At 50.7% G+C, this 11586-nt stretch overlaps 1 protein-coding gene across 1 annotated transcript in view; it reads left to right on the top strand.

The window, feature by feature from the left end:
* LOC112402441 (zinc finger protein 862) overlaps positions 1-11527 on the top strand; it is a 48807-nt gene extending 37280 nt beyond the window's left edge. Inside the window, exons 6-8 of the mRNA XM_024749371.1 lie at positions 3567-3754; positions 7711-8337; positions 9363-11527. Coding sequence (XP_024605139.1) covers positions 3567-3754; positions 7711-8337; positions 9363-11527 — 2980 coding nt within the window. The remainder of the gene's footprint in view (positions 1-3566; positions 3755-7710; positions 8338-9362) is intronic.
* The last annotated feature ends 59 nt before the right edge of the window (positions 11528-11586 follow it).

The raw sequence follows: 11586 nt of genomic DNA, 5'->3' as shown, positions 1-11586 counted from the left end.
GATTGCTTCAAAGGGTCTGATTTGAAAAGCTATCAAATAAGCACTAGTGTTTACAGATCAGCCCGTGCTATGCATTTTCCATCCCCCTTCTGACATACTCTGTGCCTTCCCTCCAATGAAGTAGTGACCTGGAAACTACTTCAAATAGGAAGATTTTTCACTCCCTGGAAGCCTTCTGTTCCAGGAAGAGCTCTTGTTCACCCGCAGCCGTGTAATGGGACAGGCATGCCTCCTCATACAGGGATTGTTGTGTGGGGGCAGGATTCTGGGAGTGGATCAAGCCATTGGGTGTTACTGCAAAATACTTACAATGGGGAGACCTGACTAGAAGTCACTGGTGTTGGGACTTAGCTGGCTCCATTTAGCTTTACCTCAAAAATGATAACAGCGTAAACATCTCAGGGGGAATGGGTTGTTACAATTCACTGAGAGTTGCCGTATATATCTTATTTCGAATGCCAACTTTCAGAACAACCAAATACAACTGGATGCTGAACCAATTTTGATCTTTGAAGATACTTCGTGATCCATACAAAGATTTGGAGCTCTCTTCCTAAATATTTTTAAAAATTTTATTGAAGTCTAGTTGATTTGTAGTGTTGTGTTAATTTCTGCTGTACAGCAAAAGTGATTCAGTTATACATACATACATTCTTTTTCATATTCTTTTCCATTACTGTTTATCACAGGATATTGAATATAGTTCCCTGTGCTCTACAGGAGGACCTCTATTCCTAAATATTGATTCTTGTTGGGTAGAAAAACACCAGAAGTTGGAAGGGGAAATTGACTTGAATCTTTCTAAACCTTCTGACGTCCTCACCAAGTTGCTCTTTGGAATAAATCCCCGATAGTTACGTGTTTCTCATCTACCTTTTTTCTCTTTAAGTTGAGTGCCAGAGAAAATAATTCTAGCTTTTAGAGCCTGACGGCTGTTTAGAGACTGAAAAAAGAAAAGACTGTATTCCTCTTTCCTTGTGCTCTATGATTTAAGTGATTCTTGTTAGAAAAAACATGAATAGTTGGTTTGCCTTCTGTGTCTGGGAATAGGAAGGTCTGGATCTACCTCAGTTCCATGCTGTGCTCACCACTAGGTCAAATCCCGGACTCTTGCTGAACTGGGGACTAGAAAATAGTTTGCACATTCAGAAGAAATCTCACGTATGAAGAAAAGGCAGACTTCTGCAGTTGGAGAGTTGAGATCGTATGTGAGGGGCGCTATGCCTGGGGTACCACAAATGTAGATTCCCAATGCTGCTGGCCACCATGACCGTCACCACTGCCACCCTGTACTGGTATTGGCGTTGGTGTATGTCTTTTCCCTTTTTAGGAGGTGGGGGAGAGGGAGTAACAGTAATAACTGCTTATTGAGGAAGACTTGGAAAGTAGAGAAAATTACAAAGAAGTAGAACCGTGTATAATGGATAATCACTGTTAAAACAGTGGTGTATTTCCTTCAAGCGGTTTACCCAGGCTTGTTTGTAAAGCGTGATTAGAACCATAATATAAATAGCTTTGAGTCCTATTGTTCCCACTCTGCCTTATATCAGGACCATTTTTCCATGTCATGAAAGATTCTATGAAAACATTTTTCTGTAGCTGAGTAACATTCCATTGTACGAATATACCACGGTTTATTCAGTTGTTTCTCTAGTATCAGAAGTTTAGATGTTCTAGCTTTTGCTCCATTACAAACAGTGGAACAGTCAGCGTGGCGGTATGCATTTTGCATTCTTGTTCCACACCTTAACGTTTTGGTGTTCTTTTTTAAATTCTACAAATATTGTGGAAAAACCCAAATGAAATAAAATTTACCATTTGAACCATTTTTAAGTGTAAAGTTCAGTGGTATTAAGTACACTCACACTGTTGGGCAACCATCACCATCATCCCTCTCCATAACTTTCCATCTTCCCCAACTGAAGCTCGGTACCCATTCAACGCTAGCTCCCTATTTCCCCCTCCCCCATCCCCTGGCAACCACCATCCTACTTTCTGTCTCTGTGAATTTGACTACTCATATAAGTGGAATCCTGTAGTATTTGTTGTTTTGTGACTGGCTTATTTCACTTAGTATGTGTCGTCAAGGATCATTCGTGTTGTAGCGTGGGTCAGAGTTTCCTTTCTATTTATGGCTGACTAATATCCCATTGGGTGTATATACCACATCTTATTTATCCATTCATCCATCAGTTGACACTTGGGTTGCTTCCACCTTTGACTATTGTGAATAATGCTGCTGTGAACGTGAGTGAACAAATACTCGTTCGAGTCCATGTTGCCAAGTCGTTTCCCAAAGTGTCGTGCCAGCTTGTTCTCCACCATTAGTATGGGAGACCCTAGTCTTGCCACCTTTACCAATACAGAGCTTACAATGTGAAAAAGTTCTCTGTGCCGACAAGACAATGCGCTGCTTTGTGCCTCTTTTCTTATTAGTGATGCTGAATCCTTTCATTTGTTCATTATCCATTTGGATTTATTTCTGTGAATTATTGTTTCCCTTGGACTGCTCCAAGTACAGTTCTTTGGGCTGTGCCAGTCGGACAGTCTTTGATTTCTTCCCTGGCTTTTGAGACAAATCATAGCATAAGGAAAAGAAGTTTGTTTTTGACTACAAATTTCCTAGGCACTTGGATACCACAGAACCCTAAAACTCCAAATAATTTCCTCTTGCCTGTTTGATCTGTGCATCTCCACCTCTCTACAGGTATTGCATCATCTCACCTTTTGGAGGCGAGTGAGGTGGCAGGTTGGATATTGGAAATGTCATTTCAGGGAGAATGGGTGAGGTCCATAGATTCTGAGGGTCTGACAGAACTTTAAAGCTTATCTGGGCATTGCTGAGTCGGTGCTTTACATGCCCACATAGGAGCCGTGAGTTCTAGTGAGAAAAGCATGGACCTCAATGCTCCATCTCCCATTTATTAGCTGTGTGACCTTAGGCAAGTCACTTAGCCTCTCTGAGCCTCAGTTTCCTTACCTTCAAATGACTTGGATTAACCTGTGGTTTCTCACATTTCCTTGCCTTTCCCTACCACCCCTGTCCCCACTGGACCCTCTGTTTTTCAAGATTTTGATCTTCAGCATTTATTAATTGATCTCTTGGGCACCCTTTTCACATGGGTCATTTCTGCTAGGCTTTGTGACATTCTGAGAACAGTTCAAGGATCTCGCCCTTACCACCATCAGAGGCCTGCGGGTATCTGGGAATGCCTGCGGTTAAAAGTTAGGGAAGAATAGTTTTCCAGCCACCTGTATATCTGGTATTGAACCTTGTATTTACCAGAACCTAGGAGGTAGGAAGGGCAGGTGTCATTTCCAGTCCCAGAAAACAGAGATCCTTAGAGGTTCAAAGGCTTGCTTGAAGTCCACAAAACAGTGAGACAAGGGACTGGCTCCAGCTGGTGTGCCTTTCCTCGGCAGGGAAGCTGCTCTGTAGACTTTTGCAGATACCCACACGCTCATAGGCGGCTGGCCACTGGCACCTGCCCGGCACCGTGCCTGGTACCGGCAGGCACTCGCCAAAGAGTGGCCCGCGCGTTCTTACCTGTCCCCCTCGCCCCCAGGTACGTGGTCATCTCCCGGGAGGAGAGGGAGCAGAACCTGCTGGCGTTCCAGCACAGCGAGTGCATCTACTTCCGGGCGTGCCGGGACATCCGGCCCGGGGAGCGGCTGCGGGTCTGGTACAGCGAAGACTACATGAAGCGCCTGCACAGCATGTCCCAAGAGACCATCCACCGCAACCTGGCCAGAGGTGAGTGCCCACACCCAAGGGAGGGCCACGCCCACTGCCAAGCCCCAGGGGAGGCCAGAAATGCTTCTCTAGGAGCTTCCTAGGAAAACCGATGGGAAATACAGTACACCAGCAACGGGGAGACACAGAGGGACTCAGGGGAACTGATGGTCTAGGTAGGAGCAGCCGCTCTGGCACCGGCCGTGGCCATCCGGTGTGTCCTCCTCCCTCAGACGTGGTCAGAAGCCCTATTATAGACGTTTCAGAGGATCAGGGAGAGAGACAAGTCTCCAATGCCAAGCATATAAGTTTAATCAAAACTGATTCTGTTTCCCCGACTCAAATTGATGGAAGGATGTTGTGAACTGCCACTGGCTCGATAATAGGTGACATTTGCTAAGTACTTCATACGTGCTAAGCAGGTTTTCTATGGTGTCCCATGTAATCATCCTAGTAGCACCTGCCCGATAAGTGCCCAGTGAGAAGTAGAGGGGTAATATACGTAACACATTTAGAACAATGTCTGTCTTGACCATCGTAAGCCCTCAGCTGTAAACTTTTAATACTAATGATAGCATGTGGATTATTATCCCCACCTTACAGATGTAGGAACCGAGCATCAATAAATACAGTGACTCACCCAGAATCCCATGGCAAGCAGGGGCAGAGCTAGGTTCCTAACCCACATCTAGTCTGAGTCCAAGGTCTAAGCTCTAACCTACAGTGTTATAAGGCCTCCCAGACAAAACTAGTTTCTTCCCTGCTTCCTCCTGGTCTCATTCCTGGCAGTCCTAATGATACGCTGTGAAAGAACAATCTCTGTTAGGAGAAGAAGATTGGAGGGAGGTGGGTGGTGGCCTGGTGGGTGGGTATCCATCCAGGCTCCATTTAAATGAGTCATTTGAAAGCGGTTTAAAATACTCCCCAGCTCCTAGGCCTTTACCTCTTTACTCCATCCTCAGCCATGCCAGGGCAAACGGGTGAGCCCAAGGTCCTTTTTCCAGCAGGACCTTCCTTACACTAAAACCACATATCCAAAGACCCAGAGTCCATCTGGTCCCGGGAACCAAGCCTATACCCAAGCCCCACCATATCATGTTTCTGACCAATCTACTTGTTGGAAGTAAAGCTTCATTTAGAGCATGAGGGGAAGAGATGAAAAGGGGATAAGAGTGACCCATTGGAAGTAAGCTGTCTTCAAAACCAAAACAGAGCAAAGCGAATTGTGGACATTGAGTGCACAACTGCGTGCACAGCTGCTGCCTGACTTGGTAAAAGGTATCTGGTGACCGGATGAGCAGTGAGGGGAGACCCAGTAGATACCCGCATCTCTTGTTTTCTTTGGAGCTGGGTGTTAGGCGCATACATGCCGATTATACTTGGGAAGGCATGTTTCTGTGACATGATTGCCGTGGTTTCCACTTGACCTCTGGAGATGCCATACATCCTCCATAAATCTTGGTTGAATGGATAAAAGAAGAAATGAATGAAGACCACCAAGAACTCTCCAAAAGAATCCTATCACCAGAAGAAGAGAAAACCAAGAGAAGTCATATCCGAGGACATGGGTTCCATCCCTTGGCCATGATCTTCTTGAATTCTTCTGGATTTGTAATGTCCTTTTTTCCCCGTGTCTACTCCAGAGCACCTCAAGCTGCTTCATCCTCAGAGAGCCCTGAGACCCAAGGGGAGCGCTCGGAGAAGGGCATCAGCTTTCAGGAGTGGTTCAAAGGAGCGTGGCAGACAGACTTGAAATGAGATAAACCAAGATGTGTGAAGATACAGGAGGAAGGAGTGTCTATTCCTGGCCAGGCTGAGAAGTAGGAAACACGAAGGAACCTGGAAGCCACCCATGGGGCAGGGCCAGAGCAGAGGGTGGACTTGGCCGTAAAGCCCTTGGGAAGCAGCCGTGGAGCTCAGTGGCCTTTAGACGTGTGTCCCTGTAGCCTGTAGCTTTGGCAGACTCTGATACGGCTAGTGGTGTCTTAGATCTGTGTGCCAGTTCTGCTCTGTAGGGGGCATTCCCCACGCTCAACCATTCAAGGTCTTACCTGGGAGGAGGCTTCTTTGGAATTGGAGGCTGGAGCCTTGGTGAAGTCCAGAGCGTGACTTATTAGCTCTTATTAAGTAGAGACATTAGTTGGAGCCCAGAACTGCTTCCTGAAGGGTATAAATTATTCCTCTGTGGTTATCTTTTAAGAATAGGATGCATCTAATACACGTATTCAAAGAATTTATGTTTTTTGTCGACTTTGGGTCATTGATTTTCTTTGTGGTGTTTCCCTCATGTTTTATGGAGGCTTTAGAATCAATTTCATAATGCTTAAAGATTTTTTTTGACCCATAGATTTTTCCGGGAGCCTTGAGCCCAAAGAAATCGCCTGCTCATCCTAGGAAATTTGAATAACCTTGTCCTTGAGTAGAGATGCATGAGGAATCCCCGGTGATGCGTATCCTGGACCTCCTGAGATCCTCAGCTATTTGCTGCCTGATTGGTCCATGAGAAAGTGAAAGGGTGGCCTTTGACTTTCAGAGATTCTGATGGGCAAGTGTCTGATCTGTAAGGCGAACAAGTTGCATTTTTGAAAAGTTCTCTTCATCTCCACCCTCAGATGTTACAGAAACAAGGCTGCGGGGAGCCGCCTGAGTTTCAGGAGCCTTGGAGCCTTCAGGAGATAAGGTCATTCCTTAGGTGTTCACGTGAGGACAGAAGAGGATCGTCCTGAATAGGCTGCTCCCTTCTGTGCTGTGACCTGTGGGAAACCTGGAGTCATACACGGGCCAGGGTACATCACCCCATGCCAGCTGTGGGATGCCAAGGCTTGGTCACAGCATGGAACATCTGATTGCACATGGAGAGCCCTTGGCCTTCACTCGGAGGCCTTGAGCAAACGCAGCTCTCAGAAGCCTAATTACAACATATATTCAGGTCAAGACGTTGGTCAGAGTCACATCTCCCAGGGCCCCGCCCCTGATCTAGGAAGCCTTTGAGAGTTCTAGCTCCATAGACGGCTGTCAGGACCTTCTGAGGGTCCCTCTTAGCATCTGTCGCCCCAGGCAGCATCCATACATCTATAGCAATTTATGCAGCTGTGTTGGCCATTTTGAAAGATCAGGCTAACGTAATATATTGCTGGGGTGTTCACCAAGGTCTTTGACGTCATTTACATGATAGAAATAGAAGAGGAAATGTCCTTAGAATTGTCAGGTAAGGACACACAGCTACTGTAGTTTGAGCGCGTGTTGGGTCCGCGTGGGCGTGTTGTGCTTTATCGTGCTGGGGGGCTGCCATCTTGGAGCTCACAGCCGCTGTTGGTATGCCCGACTTCCCTTTTCTTCCTGCCTCGGTCATCCGTGAGAGCCACAGAGGTTCAGGCCGTGCTTCCTCACATAATCCAAAGCTCCCGGTTCCTGGGAGAATTAGAAAGGACAGTTGCTATAAGGCAGACTTTGCCCTAACAGGGCTGTCTCCCAAGAGTCAGGGAGGAGGAAGGAGTGGGCCTCAGTGTTTCGTGTGTACCTTTTACCAAGTCGAAGCAGCCATCTTCCGATTGCTGGGACTGGAGGAGCAGCCTGGAGGGGTGGGGACTCCACATGCACTTAGCTGAGCTATGGTACCACCCACCCGGCTAATCACGTGGGGTATCATCTTCTAGGATGACAGGATGGCAAGTTCCTTAACTTCCAACTCCCTGCCCCTATAGCGTTTGCTCAACTTATAAACATAGAGCTTCTACACATAAAGCTCCATGGAAACAGTCTCTTTAAAAAGAGTTCTTCCCACTTTTTCAGGTCCTTTGACTCTAGACCCCGTGATCCATTGAGTAATCCACCTCCCTTTTTGCCACCCCTGCTCCATTAGGCCAGACCCAGAGGGATGTGTCAAGCGACTTCCTGAGAGGAGCGCTTCATTTTCTGTTGGTTTCTCCTCTTTGGGGCTTTTCCCCACTTCCTCACACCCTGGTTTTCCTTCCTAGGAGAGAAGAAGTTGCAGAGGGAGAAGTCTGAGCAGGCTCTGGATAACCCAGAAGACCTGAGGGGTCCCCTGCAGCTCCCCGTGTTGAGACAGGGCAAAAGTCCCTACAAGCGTGGCTTTGACGAGGGGGACGTGCACCCCCAGGCCAAGAAGAAGAAAATCGACCTCATTTTCAAGGATGTGTTGGAGGCCTCACTGGAATCTGCAAAGGTAGAAGCCCACCAGCTGGCACTGAGCACCTCGCTGGTCATCAGGAAGGTCCCCAAGTACCAGAACGACGCCTACAGTCAGTGTGCAATGACCGTGTCACATGGCGTGCAGAACGTCACCCGGACCCAGGGAGAAGGAGACTGGAAGATCCCCCAAGGGGCTTCCAAGGAGGCAGGCCCACTGGAGGATGAAGAAGAGGAGCCTTCGTCATTCAAGGCCGACAGTCCCGCCGAGGCCTCCCTTGCATCCGACCCTCACGAGCTGCCCACCACCTCCTTTTGCCCTAACTGTATTCGCCTAAAGAAGAAGGTCCGGGAACTCCAGGCCGAACTAGACATGCTTAAGTCTGGCACGCTTCCTGAGCCCCCCACCTTGCCAGCACAGGTACTGGAGCTCCCCGAATTCTCAGACCCCGCAGGTAAGTCGGTGTGGATGAGACTGTTGTCAGAGGGAAGAGCACGCGGTGGGCCATGTGGAGGGGGGCCTGGTGCTCCCCAGGGGAGCCAACTTTGGGGAGACCTGGGGCGTGGAGCTCGGAGATGGGTACCGGCCACAGCGCTCGCCCTCGGGTGCCTCCGACAGGCCGCCTTACAGCTCCGGTGGGGGCTTCGGGTCTTGCCCTTGTATCCTCCTCGTCAATAAAAGAAGTTCTGCCGCAGGAGGGGTGTGTGCTGTGTTCTTAACCCGTTGCCTTTCTCCAGTGTCTTACCCCAAAGCCCAACTTCTAAACCCAATCTTTCTCTCTCCCGGTCTCAGGCAGGCTGTCCCGTGGGGGAGAGCCCCCGGCCTTACTGACGGGGATACAGGGCATTTAGTTGCCTTTGCTGCTTTCTGTTGGCTGCCTGCATCTTTTAGGGATGCTCAACCACAAGGAGGTTTTCTCAGTACGCACCTGCAGCTGAGTTAGAGAGTTACAAAGCACTTCCTATTTTAACCGCACCCCTTAGCTCAGAATGAGGTGTTTCCGATTTTCAAAGCACGCATCTTAACTACACTGCATTCTGATCCCGAAATCGCTTGGGGCCCGAACTCCCTTCATTTGAGGGCAGCGCGCCTTCCCCTGACCGCCTTGGTGGTGGGACGCGTCCCACGTCCTGTCCTTGCTGTGTACCACTACGGAACCTCTGATGTGCTCTGTTGCTCCAGCAGCTCTGCCCTCCTAGTTGTGCTGTTCGGTCGATACAGAACATTTAAGTTCCTTGAGCACCTACTCGTGGAAGGTGAGGGCAGGCAGCCTGGAGCGTGGTGGCCCCCGGGGCTAATGCACAGAGAGGGTGAGACATGCATGGACGACAAGAGTGCTTATAAATGAATTCCTCATAGGGATCGGCTCCTGTTTCACAGAATGCGACACCTACCTCTTGGGCCCTATTTCCTTCATTTTGGAAATGTCCGTGTTTTTTTCCAGCAGGTGTAACTGTTTCTTTCCCATTTGTCTTCCAGCCTCAGAGAGCATGGTCTCCGGCCCTGCCATCATGGAGGACGACGACCAGGAGGTCGATTCGGCAGACGAATCCGTCTCCAACGATATGATGACGGCCACCGATGAGCCCTCCAAGATGTCGTCGGCCACCGGGCGCCGAATCCGGCGCTTCAAGCAGGAGTGGCTGAAGAAATTCTGGTTCCTGCGGTACTCCCCGACCCTCAACGAGATGTGGTGTCACGTCTGCCGCCAGTACACGGTGCAGTCCTCCCGCACCTCGGCCTTCATCATCGGCTCCAAGCAGTTCAAGATTCACACCATCAAGTTGCACAGTCAGAGCAACCTGCACAAGAAGTGCCTGCAGCTCTACAAGCTCCGCATGCACCCCGAGAAGACGGAAGAGATGTGTCGTAACATGACCCTGCTCTTCAACACCGCCTACCACCTGGCCCTGGAGGGCAGGCCCTACCTGGACTTCCGGCCCCTGGCCGAGCTGCTGCGGAAGTGCGAGCTCAAGGTGGTGGACCAGTACATGAACGAGGGAGACTGTCAGATCCTCATCCATCACATCGCCCGGGCGCTGCGCGAAGACCTGGTGGAGCGCATCCGCCAGTCACCGTGCCTCAGCATCATCCTGGATGGACAGAGCGACGACCTGCTGGCTGACACGGTGGCGGTCTATGTCCAATACACCAGCAGCGACGGGCCCCCGGCCACGGAGTTCCTGTCCCTGCAGGAACTGGGGTTCTCCAGCACAGAGAGCTACCTCCAGGCGCTTGACCGGGCCTTTTCCGCCTTGGGCATTCGGCTGCAGGATGAGAAGCCCACCGTTGGCTTGGGCATAGACGGGGCCAACGTCACAGCCAGCCTGCGGGCCAGCATGTTCATGACGATCCGCAAGACGCTGCCCTGGCTGCTGTGCCTGCCCTTCATGGTGCACCGGCCCCACCTGGAGATCCTGGATGCCATCAGTGGGAAGGAGCTCCCCTGCCTGGAGGAGCTGGAGAACAACCTGAAGCAGCTGCTGAGTTTCTACCGTTACTCGCCACGCCTCATGTGCGAGCTGCGGTCCACGGCGTCCACCCTCTGCGAGGAGACGGAGTTCCTGGGGGACATCCGGGCTGTGAGGTGGATCATCGGAGAGCAGAACGTCCTCAATGCCCTCATCAAGGACTACCTGGAGGTGGTGGCCCACCTCAAGGATGTCAGCAGCCAGACCCAGAGGGCGGACGCCTCGGCCATCGCGCTGGCCCTGCTGCAGTTCCTCATGGACTACCAGTCCATCAAGCTCGTCTACTTCCTCCTGGACGTGATCGCCGTGCTGTCACGCCTGGCCTACGTCTTCCAGGGCGAGTACCTCCTGGTGTCCCAGGTGGACGACAAGCTCGAGGAGGCCATCCAGGAGATCAGCCGGCTGGCCGACTCTCCGGGGGAGTACCTGCAGGAGTTCGAGGAGAACTTCCGGGAGAGCTTCAACGGGATCTCCGTGAAGAACCTCAGGGTGGCCGAAGCCAAGTTCCAGTCCATCCGGGAGAAGATCTGCCAGAAGACCCAAGTGATCCTGGCTCAGCGGTTCGATTCCCGCAGCCGGCTCTTCGTGAAGGCCTGCCAGGTGTTTGACCTGGCCGCCTGGCCCAGGAACAGCGAGGAGCTCATGAGCTACGGCAAGGAGGACATGGTGCAGATCTTTGATCACCTGGAGGCCATCCCCACCTTTTCCCGGGATGTCTGCAGGGAAGGGCTGGACCCCCGGGGGAGTCTGCTGATGGAGTGGCGGGAACTCAAGGCTGATTACTACACCAAAAACGGCTTCAAGGACCTGATCGGCCACATTTGCAAATACAAGCAGAGGTTTCCGCTCTTGAACAAGATCATCCAGGTCATCAAAGTCCTCCCGACCTCCACCGCTTGCTGCGAGAAAGGCCGAAACGCCCTGCAGCGAGTCCGCAAAAACCACCGCTCCCGCCTGACCCTGGAGCAGCTCAGCGACCTGTTGACCATCGCTGTCAACGGCCCTCCGATCGCCAACTTTGATGCCAAGCGAGCCCTGGACAGCTGGTTCGAGGAGAAGTCTGGCAACAGTTACACACTGTCGGCCGAGGTCCTCAGCCGGATGTCTGCGCTGGAACAGAAGCCAGTGCTTCAGACCGTGGACCACGGGTCAGAGTTTTACCCGGATATTTAGGGAGCCGGATCGCAGAGTTCACTAAGCTGTTGAATATTTTTTTAACCTATACTCATAAA

This window comes from Neophocaena asiaeorientalis, unplaced genomic scaffold, assembly GCF_003031525.2.
Source record: "Neophocaena asiaeorientalis asiaeorientalis breed wild unplaced genomic scaffold, Neophocaena_asiaeorientalis_V1.1 scaffold43, whole genome shotgun sequence".
NCBI lineage: Eukaryota > Metazoa > Chordata > Mammalia > Artiodactyla > Phocoenidae > Neophocaena > Neophocaena asiaeorientalis.
The sequence above is the reverse complement of the archived record's forward strand: the minus strand, read 5'-3'. Positions and strand labels throughout refer to the sequence as shown.